Raw genomic sequence first — 12,140 nt, forward strand, 5'->3', positions numbered from 1 at the left:
ACTTCACTAAACTTTAGTGTCCAATCTCTAGAATGATAAGCGCCTGTGTGGCTAATTTCATAGCTTTACTACTAGCAGTCTCTCTATACTTTTGGCACCCGTGTAAAAGGAAAAAATGTTTTTTTTGTTTTGTTTTATGGTTTTTGTTGTTTTTTTTTGTATCTTTCTGAAGCTGGAAACAGGGAGAGACAGTCAGACAGACTCCCGCATGCGCCCGACCGGGGATCCACCCGGCACGCCCACCAGGGGCAACGCTCTGCCCCTCCGGGGCGTCGCTCTGCCGTGACCAGAGCCACTCTAGCGCCTGGGGCAGAGGCCAAGGAGCCATCCCCAGCGCCTGGGCCATCTTTGCTCCAGTGGAGCCTTGGCTGCAGGAGGGGAAGAGAGAGACAGAGAGGAAGGAGGGGGGGGGGGGTGAAGAAGCAAATGGGTGCTTCTCCTGTGTGCCCTCGCTGGGAATCGAACCCGGGTCCCCCCGCATGCCAGGCCGACGCTCTACCACTGAGCCAACCGGCCAGGGCCAGTGTTTTATTTTTAAAAGAATAAGATTAAAAGGAAAAAAATAACAGGAAGGAAGCATTTTGACCCATGTCAACATAGTAAAAAACTTTATTGAATAATTACTTGCTTTGATCACCTTAATTTGCTATCTTTTTTAGCAGCTTTTGTAGCATTGCTAAATAGCAATTAGTATAACTTCTCCCATGTATCTCCCTCTCTCTGAAAGTATTACCACCAGCACTACAAATGAGTGACTGGTAGGCTTTAATGATTGTTCACTGGGCAGATTCTTGCAGCTCTTGGGAGAACACTCATTTACTCTTATAAATATGAATTCATGCTCACATTTGAAATATTTTATATTATTTTCCTTATTTTCATGTTCTCTCAACATAGTTTTAATATGTGAAAATATATATGAAGTTTTAGTTCTGAAAAATAAAATTTACTCAGAAAATAGCTGCCCTATCTTTTTTAAAATAAAAAAAGTACAATTTTTTAAATAACCCAGAAAGATTTAGTGAGGTTTTTTTAACTTTATTTTCATCTTAATAGTACTTATTATCAATATAAATTAGTTGTTGGCATAAAAAATACCTGATAAATATATAACACTATATATATATCTTTCTCTTTTCCTTCCCATCCTCATCCTCAACTCCCACCAGTGGTCTTCTTTGTAAAGTGAGTGCAGGGAATGAAAATGCTTGTCTGACGACAGATCACTTAACCACCCTTGGAAAACTGGAATCGAAGCTCGTTCCTGTGGTGATTGCGTTTAGGTACTGGGCAAAGGTAGGGTTCGTGCTTAAATGCATGAGTACATTCTGTGTATCCATACGCAGCATCCTTTGATTTTTGCATGGTTAATTTAATCTTAGACATTTGGATGCATATTTATAGACATCAAGAGAGTAGGCATCTGAATGTTGGAACAGAAATTTTAATGTACACAGAAAGAGAAATCCAGTGTTTCTGTTTCATTATAATAGCATTGCTCAAAAGATCAAAATGATTTATGTTACTTATTGAAAATTAGATTTGTTGGTCAAATCCCAGAGGATGTCGTACAAGAATTTACACTTTAACTAGTTTTATGAGGTGATTCTTAGGCTCAGGACAGTTTGAGATAAAGCTTCATTTTCAGTACTGGATACCCTGAAACTCCAAAAAATGGAAGCCAGTATCTGGTCTTGCTTACATTTCATAATGTTTTAATATAGTGCCCCAATTGAAATGCCAGTAGAGCATTTAACATTGCTCCCAAGTGTAAGGTCCCAGGCTGATGAATATGTGGCAGTAACAATCCATAGTTTTGTGAGAGACTACCCCACTCTTAACTGGGTGAGTTGAGAATTACAATATGCCATCCTTTGAAAGCTGCCTCCTACTTTATCACTAAATAGGCCATGCTTGTTATTTTTGTTAGTGTTAATGAATCACCCCCATTCTTTCTTCTGATCACCTAAGGCTGCACATTCAAGGCAGTAGGTTGGGGGGGGGGGGGGGGCGGTGAACTAAGCAAAGCCAATTGGCTTGCACTTGGAATCAAATCATTTTGGTTTTTTTTAACAAAGGTCCTGACGGATGGCTCAGGTGGTTAGAGCATTGTCCCAAAGCACAGAGATTTCATTAAGTGTTTTAACCAAGTGAATGGATTATTGTGGATGTCACAATACAGCAAATACTATTTTAGGGTTCTTCACAAGTAAGTGTAGTTAACAAGATTAAAAATTTGAAATTGAAATTATTACTCAAGACTACAATATGTGATTGCTCCAAAACTGTAAGAAGGTTTTATATATATTGTCACTGGTGCTTTATTCTGAGAATTAAATCATGTAATACAAGGAAAAGAAGTATAGGTGTTAAACAAATTGTGTAAGTGACAACTTGTTACAAAGAACGCTTATCTTCTTCTCTTTTGCAGCTTTGTAGTATAGACCGCCCTGAAGAAGGAGGTTTGCCACCGTATGTGTTTGCCCTGATGGCTGTTTTCTTTCTTCAGCAGAGGAAAGAACCCCTTCTGCCTGTTTACCTAGGATCATGGGTATAAACCTTTTTTGGGTTGTATATTCAATATTGGTTTCTATTAGAGTCATACAATAACTGCATAATTTCAAAATCTAAAACCCTACTCAGAACTGACACAAATTGATTTATCCTAGTTTTTTGTTTTTTTGTTTAGGATTTTTTTTTATGTTTATTTTATTGATTTTAGAGAGAGAAAGGGAGAGAGCAGGGGACAGACAGGAACATCTGTTCCTATATGTGCCCTGACCAGGAATCAAACTGGCAAAGTCTGCTTTGAGAAGATTCTCTAACCAACCGAGCTATCCAGCCAAGGCCCTACTAGACTTTTGAATATTCATAACTTTCACTGCTGAAATATTAATGTACTTGTTTATAAGATGTTGCCCTATACTTTGCTGGGAGAATTTTTCTAAATGAAGAAAACAATCTGTGAAACACATAAGATCCTGAGGGTTTCAAACAAGAGGATGTGAACCTGTATTGAAGTTATCATTTAGTACACACATTCTTTGGGTAGTTTTATAATTTGATACGAATGTACATTTCATCACCAGACAGACTGTAAGAAACATTATGTTCACTGTAACTTGCTTTCTGTTTCCAATCTTTAGTATTCTTTCTTTCTCAATCCCTGTGAAACAAAACATAAGTATTGCTGTTGATGCAGAATTTAGTAGTAGTTTCCTCTTAAATAATGCTTCAGTATTATCTTTAAGAAGAATTAGACTTCAGTAATTTGACTGCTCTTTCTGCATAAAGTTCAGTTGATTTATTTGTATAATAAGATTTAAGAATAAGCCATCTCAAAGTCAAAATGCTATTATTCTTACCTTCTTAGAAACCTCACTTTTAATCCCTAGGGAGTTATCTCCCCCCCCCCCCCCCCCCTTAGGTATTTATTTTGATAAAATCTGTGTACACTTATTTTAAAGAAACTCTCACTTGGTGAAAAGCTAACTTTGGCACATTGGGTATTTTAACTCTTTACTATGGATACATAGGAAAAAAATTATTATAGGGAATTTTTGTTTTTACTTAACAGATTGAGAATTCAGCGGCACGTTTTATGTGCCAAGACCTACGAATAAAGACGGAAACACAATGAGCCCCTTATAAACTCTGTCCTAGCATTAGAGATACAGTCCACTGCGTGCCCCAGCTGTTTAAAGGGAGCGCTCTTTGTGTTTGTAGTACGGAAATAAGAGAGTTCAGGGCCTTGGGAAGGTATCTCTGCTAGACTGCTCTCCTGGTAGAAAAGAGTGAGAGAACAAAGTCAGCCCTCCGTTGATAAATAACCATTTCTTCAGACCCAAGTAGGAGTCTGAAAGTGAATGAATGACTTTCCCCCAATCAGGTGACTAATTAAGCACTTCACTGGGAGAAAGAAAGTGTTTCCAACAATTGATGCTGGAAAAACTAGATATCTCTAAGGAGAAAAAATGGACATTAAATCTTTGCCTTACAACGTACCCCAAAATTAACTCAGAATAAATCAAAGACATCAATGTCATCATTAAAACTATAAAACGCCTGGAAGAAAGCCTACGAGAAAAATCTGCAGTCTGGGATAGGCAAGGATCTCTTTGGTGGAACACTGGAAGTGAAAACCATATCAATAGAGAAAAATAATAATCAACACTGTAAAATTTTTACTCTGCAAAACCCATCAATAAAACAAGAATGTTAGCCACAGAATTTGAAGAAAGTACAAAAATCAAACAGTCGTCATACCTCACATTCTCTGCAGTGTTTTCGATAAGAGTGGTTGGTTCTTTCAGTCAATCAGCAAGTCCTTACTGAGCATTTATCTGTGCCACGCACTGTTCTAGGTACTAGAGTTAGATCAGAGAACAGAACGGCATCCTTGTTCTCGTGTTTATATATCCAGTGAGGTGAGAAAGATAAATAAGTGTACATATCAAGAGGCGGTCACTCTGAGGAAAAATAAGCCAGGGGAAAAAGGACAGTGGAAGGGCAAGATCTGTTGAGAGATAAAGATACTTGAGCAGAGCTTGCATGCGCTGAGGGAAGTGGTCTCCCTGGTTGTTGGGGAAACCTTCCCTGCAGGAATAGCAGGAACCAGCTGCAAACCAGGGAGACGGGTTAGGGAATAGCAAAGAGTTCTCTGGGCCTGGAAAGGCCTGTGAACGTCACCCTGAGTCTGAAGGGGAAACCATTATAACCAGAAGTAACCTTTTTTTTTTTTCTTTTTTTTTGAAGGATTGTTCTGCTAAACCAAAGTAGTAGTCTGTATAATTTAGAAATACATTTGGGAAATGATACGTCCCATCCACACCCTACAATTCATTATTTACATTAACCTGTTTATACGCTGTGATAAATCCCACTGTACACTAAAGAAACCTGTTCAGTTTTGTTTCCTATTGCTTAGGCCTTTTGAGCCCAGACTATTTTCAGCAATTTACATCTCAGCAGTATCAGTAGAGTGACCTGTGGTGGTGCAGCAGATAAAGCATGGACCTGGAATGCTGAGGTTGCCAGTTTGAAACCCTTGGCTTGCCTGCTCAAGGCACATACGAGAAGCTAGTTCCCGCTTCTCCCTCTTTCTCTTTCTCTCTCTCCTCTCTCAAATCAGTAAAGAGAATCTTTAAAAATATATATATCAGAGGGCCCTGGCTGGTTGGCTCACTGGTAGAGCGTTGGCCTGGCGTGTGGAAGTCCCAGGTTCAATTCCCTGCCAGAGCACACAGAAGCCCTCATCTGCTTCTCAATTCTTCCCCCTCTTTTTTCTCTCTATCTCTCTCTTCCCCTCCCGTAGCCAAGGCTCCTTTGGAGCAAAGTTGGTCCGGGCGCTGGGGATGGTTCCATGGCCTCCGCCTCAGGTGCTAGAATGGCTTTTGTTGCAACTCAGCCAGTGCCTCAGATGGGCAGAGCATTGCCCCCTGGTGGGCATGCCATGTGTTTCCCAGTCGGGTGCATGCCAGGAGTCTGTCTCTCTGCATCCCTGCTTCTCACTTCAGAAAAATACAAAAAAATAAAATAAAATAAAAAAATATATATATATGAGTAAAAACCATTTCTTTCATTTGTTGAGCATTTACTATGTGCCATACCCTATATCTGAATCTCTTATGTCACAACTATTCCATGAAGGAGGCTCTAGTTTTATCTCTTTTAACAGAAACCTGAGACCTAAAGAAAGTCTATGAGCTGAAATTTTTTTTCCTTTCATATTTTTTGTGGAATTTATTGGGATGACATTGATTAATAAAATGATATAGATTTTAAGTGTACAGTTCTTTCATACATCGTCTCTATACTGCATTGTGTGTTCACCCGCAGGTCAGGTCTCCCTCCATCACCATTTATCGCCCCTGTGCCCTCCTCGCCCTGTCTCATCCCAGGAGCTAAGGTTTGAACCTGGACAGTCTTATTGCAGAACTCATGGCCTTAGGTCTGGACTGTGTTACCTCCTCTTAGACTATTTGCTAAAGAATTATTTCACAAATCACTATTTCTTTTGTGAATCAAAACTTTGTTTTTTACTTTAAAAATATTTTGAGATTTAAAGATATCGCAGCAATATTTCATAACTGTTACCTCTTATATTTTCAATGAACTATAAATGTTATTTTTTTCATTCCAGGATTAATATGCTCTGATTGATGGAAGTTTTGTTTCTACCTTATAATACTTTATGTCTAATTTTTCCTAGATTGAAGGATTCTCGTTAAATAAACTGGGCAGCTTTAACCTGACCGACATCCAGAATGACAGTGTGGTCTGGGAGTACACTGACAGTGCTGCAGGGGGCGCCGACCCAGCCAAGGAGGAGGCGCCTAGACAAACACCCATGAAGAAGGGGCAGGTCTGTTCTCTCTCGTTTCTGATTTTTACCATCGAATTTTAATTCAGTCATTAATTGTAGTTTATGCATTAATCAGTCCTCTTCTTTCCTGAAACTACCTTAAGTGTTTCACGGGTGTTTTATTTCCTAGTGTATACAGTCCTTTAAATAAACAAGTAATGAGAAAAGGTAAAATTCACATCACTAGGTTCACAGTTATAGATACAGTCCTGTGTGCAGGGTCCTGTGAAAGATACTGAGATTTCAGTGGTAAATCCCTGCTATTCTTAAAGTGCTTCAGTCTTCTATGGTATTATGAGATTTAAATATATGAAAAGTTAACCACAGATTACTAAAATAACAATGAGTAAGGATATGAACTTATTTCCATTCATACCATTAGGGGTAGGCAGGGGAATTTATGCACAAGGAAAGAATTGCCATTTGAATTTTAAAAATCTGAGCAGTGTAAGTATACTAATAAGAATAGGATTCTGCCCCAAATTGGGGCAGATTCCACAACCTTCTTTATAACCCTTTGGGTTGAATTAACAATAATATCCACAAACTGCTTCTGAGACCAGGGTTTTAATCCCACCTTTACAGCAGTAAGTCATGCCACTCTTCTAGTCCATGCCTGAACGAAGGAGATAGTGGTGAGTCATAGATGCTCCAGTTGTGTTTTCGAGACTCCTTGAGCGGGCACTGCAGAAGCAGTACCTCTCTTTGCTGCCACCAGCACAGCAACGCATTGATCTGTGTCTTATTTGGGGTTCCAGTAGTGGATAAGAGCACAGGCTGTGGAGCCAGAAGATGTGAATTTGTATCCCGCTCTCCTCTTTTCTAGCTGTGTGTCCTTGGGCAAGTGACTTCACCTTTCTGTGCCCCAGTTTCCTCACTTACAAATGGGGATGATATTGGTACCCTCTCATAGGGTCATTGGTTTATGGAATACTAAACTCAGTGCCAAAAAGGAAAGTGTTCTCATTAGAAAAACAAAACAGCAATGACAAAACTGCTTAAGTAGCACTAGTCAAAATAAGTCAAAGGTCTCTTAAGTTCCATATCATGGTATTATAGAGTCATTTCCGTGAGATGCTTAAAAATCCTTAGTGATGCTGAGTAAGGCTTATGGATAAAGAGCTGAAATTTAACGAGGCTTTCAATTTCTGGGAGTTTCTTTGTGTCCTCAACTACAGTGTTTGGGACATAGACAACTTCCATTTTCAACCAGTTCTGTTTTGTAAATCCACCCGATGACTTTGTCTTATTAGACAAAACCTTCGTGGTTGCGATTTAGTGGCTAGTAAAATACCATATACCACTTGTTTTGAAGCTTCACATATTAAAGTGCAATTAGGACAAATTTGTATACCTTAAAAGGAAAAGCTATTACTATAGGTCCAATTAAATATTTCAGTTTTACATTTTTATGCTATTAGGAGAGAGTAATGTTGCTGCTGCCATTTCTGAAAGTGAGATTTACACACTGTTGAAAGTGCATGGTGTGTTGAAAGAGCTCTGTACTGGGGTGGGAGACACGGTTCTCATTCTGCCACTGACGAGCAGTGGGACCTCTCTGGCTTCAGTTTCTTGTTTTGTAATATACGGGAATTGGACTAGCTTACCTCTTAAGAGCATCTTACAGTTATGACATTATGTTTCAGTGATAAATGGATTTCTTGTACTTAAAAAATTATATCTAAGTGAAAAAATACAGACAGCAACCAAGTCTGCTTTCCCTTGTTTCTGATTTAATCCTCATAACTATCCTGTGTTATAGGTGGTATCATCCCTACTCTGCAGATAATGGTAGCGACCATTTTTTGAACATGTGTGCCAGGCACTGTGCTAAGCTCTTTTCAGATACTCTCTCACTCAGTCCTCCCAACAACCCTATGAGGTGGGTACTGTGATCCCCATTGTTCACATGAGGAAACTGAGGCTTAGACAGCTCATATACCTTGACTAGGATCATGCACAGCTAGTATTTCAAACCTAAGCGTATCTTATTCCAAAGCCAGTTCTCTTGCCACTGTGCTATACTGCCAACTGAGAATGAAGATGCTAAGTCCAGAGCAGTTAAGAACTGTGAAGTGGCAGAAATAGTATTGGACACTTTTATGATTTTTTTTTCTATTCGAAGGTTTATGTGCTTTTCAGTATATTACATCACAGTGTGTTCCAACTTGTCAAGAGTCTATGAATGTAAATCTAGTGTTAATTTCTGATATCAAGAGTTATTTGACTTTAAAATCACTGGCAGATTCAGTGAGTTTATGTAGCTTTTCAGAGCAAATGAAACCATTTTCCTTCTGCTCTGTGCTTTGAATCGCTGCCCTTTCCGTGTGTAACATTGTAAAGGCACCCTGCAGCGGCAGAGAGAGGGAGAGCTCAGTGCCAAGAGCAGGAATAGACGCACAGTTCTCTTCATCTGTCATTAAAACTTCAAAATTAGGAGTGCTGCCTGATTATGGACAACTTCTGCCTATTCTTAAGATAATGACAGATTTTAAAGTATTCTAATCCCAGCAGTGTAGTGAAGGAATGCTATTTTCCTACAGGCAAAATTGAAACTAGACTGATTTATCTAAATGGTTTGCCAATTCCTATCTTTGAAAAGGTTTTTCAGGTTTTAAAATTTTGATTCTTTTGAATGCTCTCTATTTTTTCAGATTGTGCTAACAACTGAAGCAACTTGTGTTTTCTCTTTGCTATTAATAGGTACCATTAATATTTGATTCAAAACACCAGCCTTCAGTACCAGTTGGGCAGCTCTGGGTGGAATTGCTTCGATTCTATGCCTTAGAATTTAATTTGGCTGATTTAGTGATAAGTATTCGAGTCAAAGAGATGATATCTCGTGAATCAAAGGATTGGCCCAAAAAGCGCATTGCCATTGAAGGTATCTCAAAATGTTTATCTTTAATTTTTCTTTTTTTAAAAAAGGTAACAGTTTCAACAGCATGCTTTTTATTTCATTCTCTTTTTGGCTCCTACATGTAAGGTAGGCCTGACCTCAGAAGTGAAATAAATAATTAGACTCTTGCATGTGTTACCGTGGGTCATTCCAAGGGACCAAACTGCTCATTTTGAGTTTTTTAAGTGCAACAATAGGGCATCTTAATTACTGAAGCAACTAAAATAATGGCTGGCTGAGTCCTTGCTTTCTTTGTAAATTGCTTAACAACTTGAACCCTTAAAAAGTTTTTTCCCAGTGACGTAAAAATACCCTCTCCTCTTTTATTGTTTGTTTGTTTATTTTATCGATTGATTGATTTTAGAGAAAAATGAAAGGAGAGAGAGAGGAAAAGACAGGAACATCGATCTGTTTCTGTATGTGCCCTGACCAGGGATCCAACCAGGAAGCTCTGTGCTCGGGCCGACACTGTATCAGCTAAGCTTTCCGGCCCGGGCAGGTCCCCTCTCCTCTGTTAATATTCTCATTCCTTTACTTTCTGATTCAGTCTTTTCATGAATTGTTATTGATGTTGTTTAGTTTAACAGGTTGAATTAAATACTTTTCCTCATGAAAAAAAACATTCATTGTTAGATTCCTCACCATAGAAAGGATAGTTATTTTTGGAATATCTGCAGTAACAGAACTTAATTGTAAAAGCACTTTTTCTAGTGAAGGCTCATTGTATAAGAGACACACTGATGTGCCCCATAGACTTTATTAAATGAACTAGCTCTTCTCAGCTTTCAAAGTCAGGAGGTTAAAACCCCTCTAGAAATCTTACTTCTCCTCCTTTAAGTAATTTAAAGAGTCTCCTAAATGGAATTCTCTTATTTTTGCTTGATTTTTTTTTCAAGCTTTCTATTGCATAAGAGGGATTTTTTGCATTTTGCATAAATGCTGTGTGTAGTCATAGGGATCTCACATTTTCAAACCCTCCCCTGCAGTTTCTGTGGCTCAGCTCTTCTGGCCAATTGCCTAACCTGCTGGAGTCTAGGGGAGGAGAAAAGATTGAGAGAACTGGTGTCTCCTTCTGGTGCCTCCCTCTCGCCCCTGAATTCAGTCCAGCCATTTCAGTGATGGGGCTTCCCAGGGCAGAAGAGTGGAGGTAAGCTGTACACACCGCAGGGCCTGGCTGAGTGGGGAGGCAGAGCACTCAGCAGAGCCTGGCGGGAAGCCCTCCCTCCCCGGGCACGGGAGCCACACTCATGGACATCTTTTTTTACCTCCACAGTCACGGAGCAAAATAGGGAAAGGGGTACTGATTCGGAACACCGGGGTCTCCTTGTATAGCAGATCTTTAAGGAAACATTTCTTTTTGTTTTTAAACTATATCTTTTCCACCCCCAAGTGTTTAAAAGCACATATAAGATACATACTAAATTTTACAATTCTTTATTTGTTGTCTGTTTTTACCCAAAACAGGCTAATTTTTAAAACACATAATATAATACAAATGTATTTAGTGGTGCATTCTTTTTTCCATTTCAGATCCCTACTCTGTTAAAAGAAATGTGGCAAGGACCCTAAATAATCAACCTGTGTTTGAATATATACTTCATTGTTTAAGGACAACGTATAAATATTTTGCTCTTCCACACAAAATTACAAAATCTAGCCTTTCAAAGCCTCTGAGTACTGGAACATGTATTTCAGAACATTCTAAAGAAGTAGCAAAGCGTGATCCAGATTTACAAGCAAAAAATGATAAACTCAAAAGCTCAGTTGTGGCTCAAGGTCCTAGTGTTCCCAGTTCAGCTGCGAACATAGGCAGGTCACAGACAGTTACTATTAAAGAGACTTCTGAAAGTGCTGGAAGCCCACCAACAGAGGAAACAATAAAGACACACATCAGTGTACACCTGGAAAACTCAGACTTTGTCAAGACAGCTGTCAGTTGTGATGACCATGAGGAAGTTAATGTACACCATCAAGAAACAGGAAGTAAAAGTGAGAAAGAGAAAATTGGAAAGGAGGGCAAGCATCCTTCAACTGGTGATGCTCAAGATTTAAGCAGTAATGAACAGGGGGAGCCTCTCATCTCTGGTAACACACGCAATACTGACACCGACACTAGTTTGGATTTAGAAGCCTTCCAGAATCCTACAGCTAAAGAGTGTGAGGAACTTGCTACTTTAGATAATAACATTGATGTTGATGAAGAGAGCTTAGAAGGTACTGATGAACTAGAAGACGCTCTAAGCCACCTTGCCCCTGCAAGACAGGGCCAGACATCAGGAGTTATTCACTCTGATGAGGAGAACGAGGAAGAGGAGGATGAAGAACCCAGACTGTCCCTCACCCAAAAAGGAGGTGAGGAAGACGTTGCTAATGAAGATGAGCTAGACAATGCGTGCACTAGATCAGGGGATGAGGATGCCTTGTCTGAGGAGGATGAGGAGGTTGGCGATTCTAAGTGTGAAGACTCGGAGGAATGTGGAAAAGATGTGGATGGCGCTCTACTAATGGAACTTAACAAAGTCAGTCTTGAGGATAAAAATACATCTGAAGAAAATTCAAATGTGGGTCCATGTGATTTCTTCTATGAATTTAGTAAACTCACCTTCACCAAAGGCAAGGTAGGTAATCAATGCCAGTTCTAGTCATAGAACTGGGAGACTTGAAACTGTTGTAATGCATGTGATTTCAATTTTATATACTAGAACAGGTAGTGGTTAATGAGTTGGTTTTTCACTCCAGTACCTGGTCCACTCTCCTTAGACCCATTGGAATTTGCATGGGAGCAAGGGAAGGTTGGTTGTGAAGATAACTGCCTTTGCCTCTTGAGGATGCCATTAGGGGGTCCGTATCTCAGATAGTTTGCAATAGCTGCACAGT

At 39.4% G+C, this 12,140-nt stretch overlaps 1 protein-coding gene across 6 annotated transcripts in view; it reads left to right on the forward strand.

Moving 5' to 3' along the window:
- The window catches only part of TUT7 (terminal uridylyl transferase 7), a 65,035-nt gene that overhangs the window by 14,333 nt on the left and 38,562 nt on the right, over positions 1 to 12,140 (forward strand). For all 6 annotated transcript variants that reach the window (XM_066367862.1, XM_066367868.1, XM_066367867.1 and 3 more), the window contains exons 9-13: positions 1,170 to 1,296; positions 2,432 to 2,551; positions 6,212 to 6,364; positions 9,068 to 9,248; positions 10,794 to 11,881. In XM_066367862.1, coding sequence (XP_066223959.1) covers positions 1,170 to 1,296; positions 2,432 to 2,551; positions 6,212 to 6,364; positions 9,068 to 9,248; positions 10,794 to 11,881 — 1,669 coding nt within the window. The remainder of the gene's footprint in view (positions 1 to 1,169; positions 1,297 to 2,431; positions 2,552 to 6,211; positions 6,365 to 9,067; positions 9,249 to 10,793; positions 11,882 to 12,140) is intronic.

The sequence above is a fragment of the Saccopteryx leptura genome, chromosome 2 (assembly GCF_036850995.1).
Source record: "Saccopteryx leptura isolate mSacLep1 chromosome 2, mSacLep1_pri_phased_curated, whole genome shotgun sequence".
NCBI classification, from domain to species: Eukaryota; Metazoa; Chordata; class Mammalia; order Chiroptera; family Emballonuridae; genus Saccopteryx; species Saccopteryx leptura.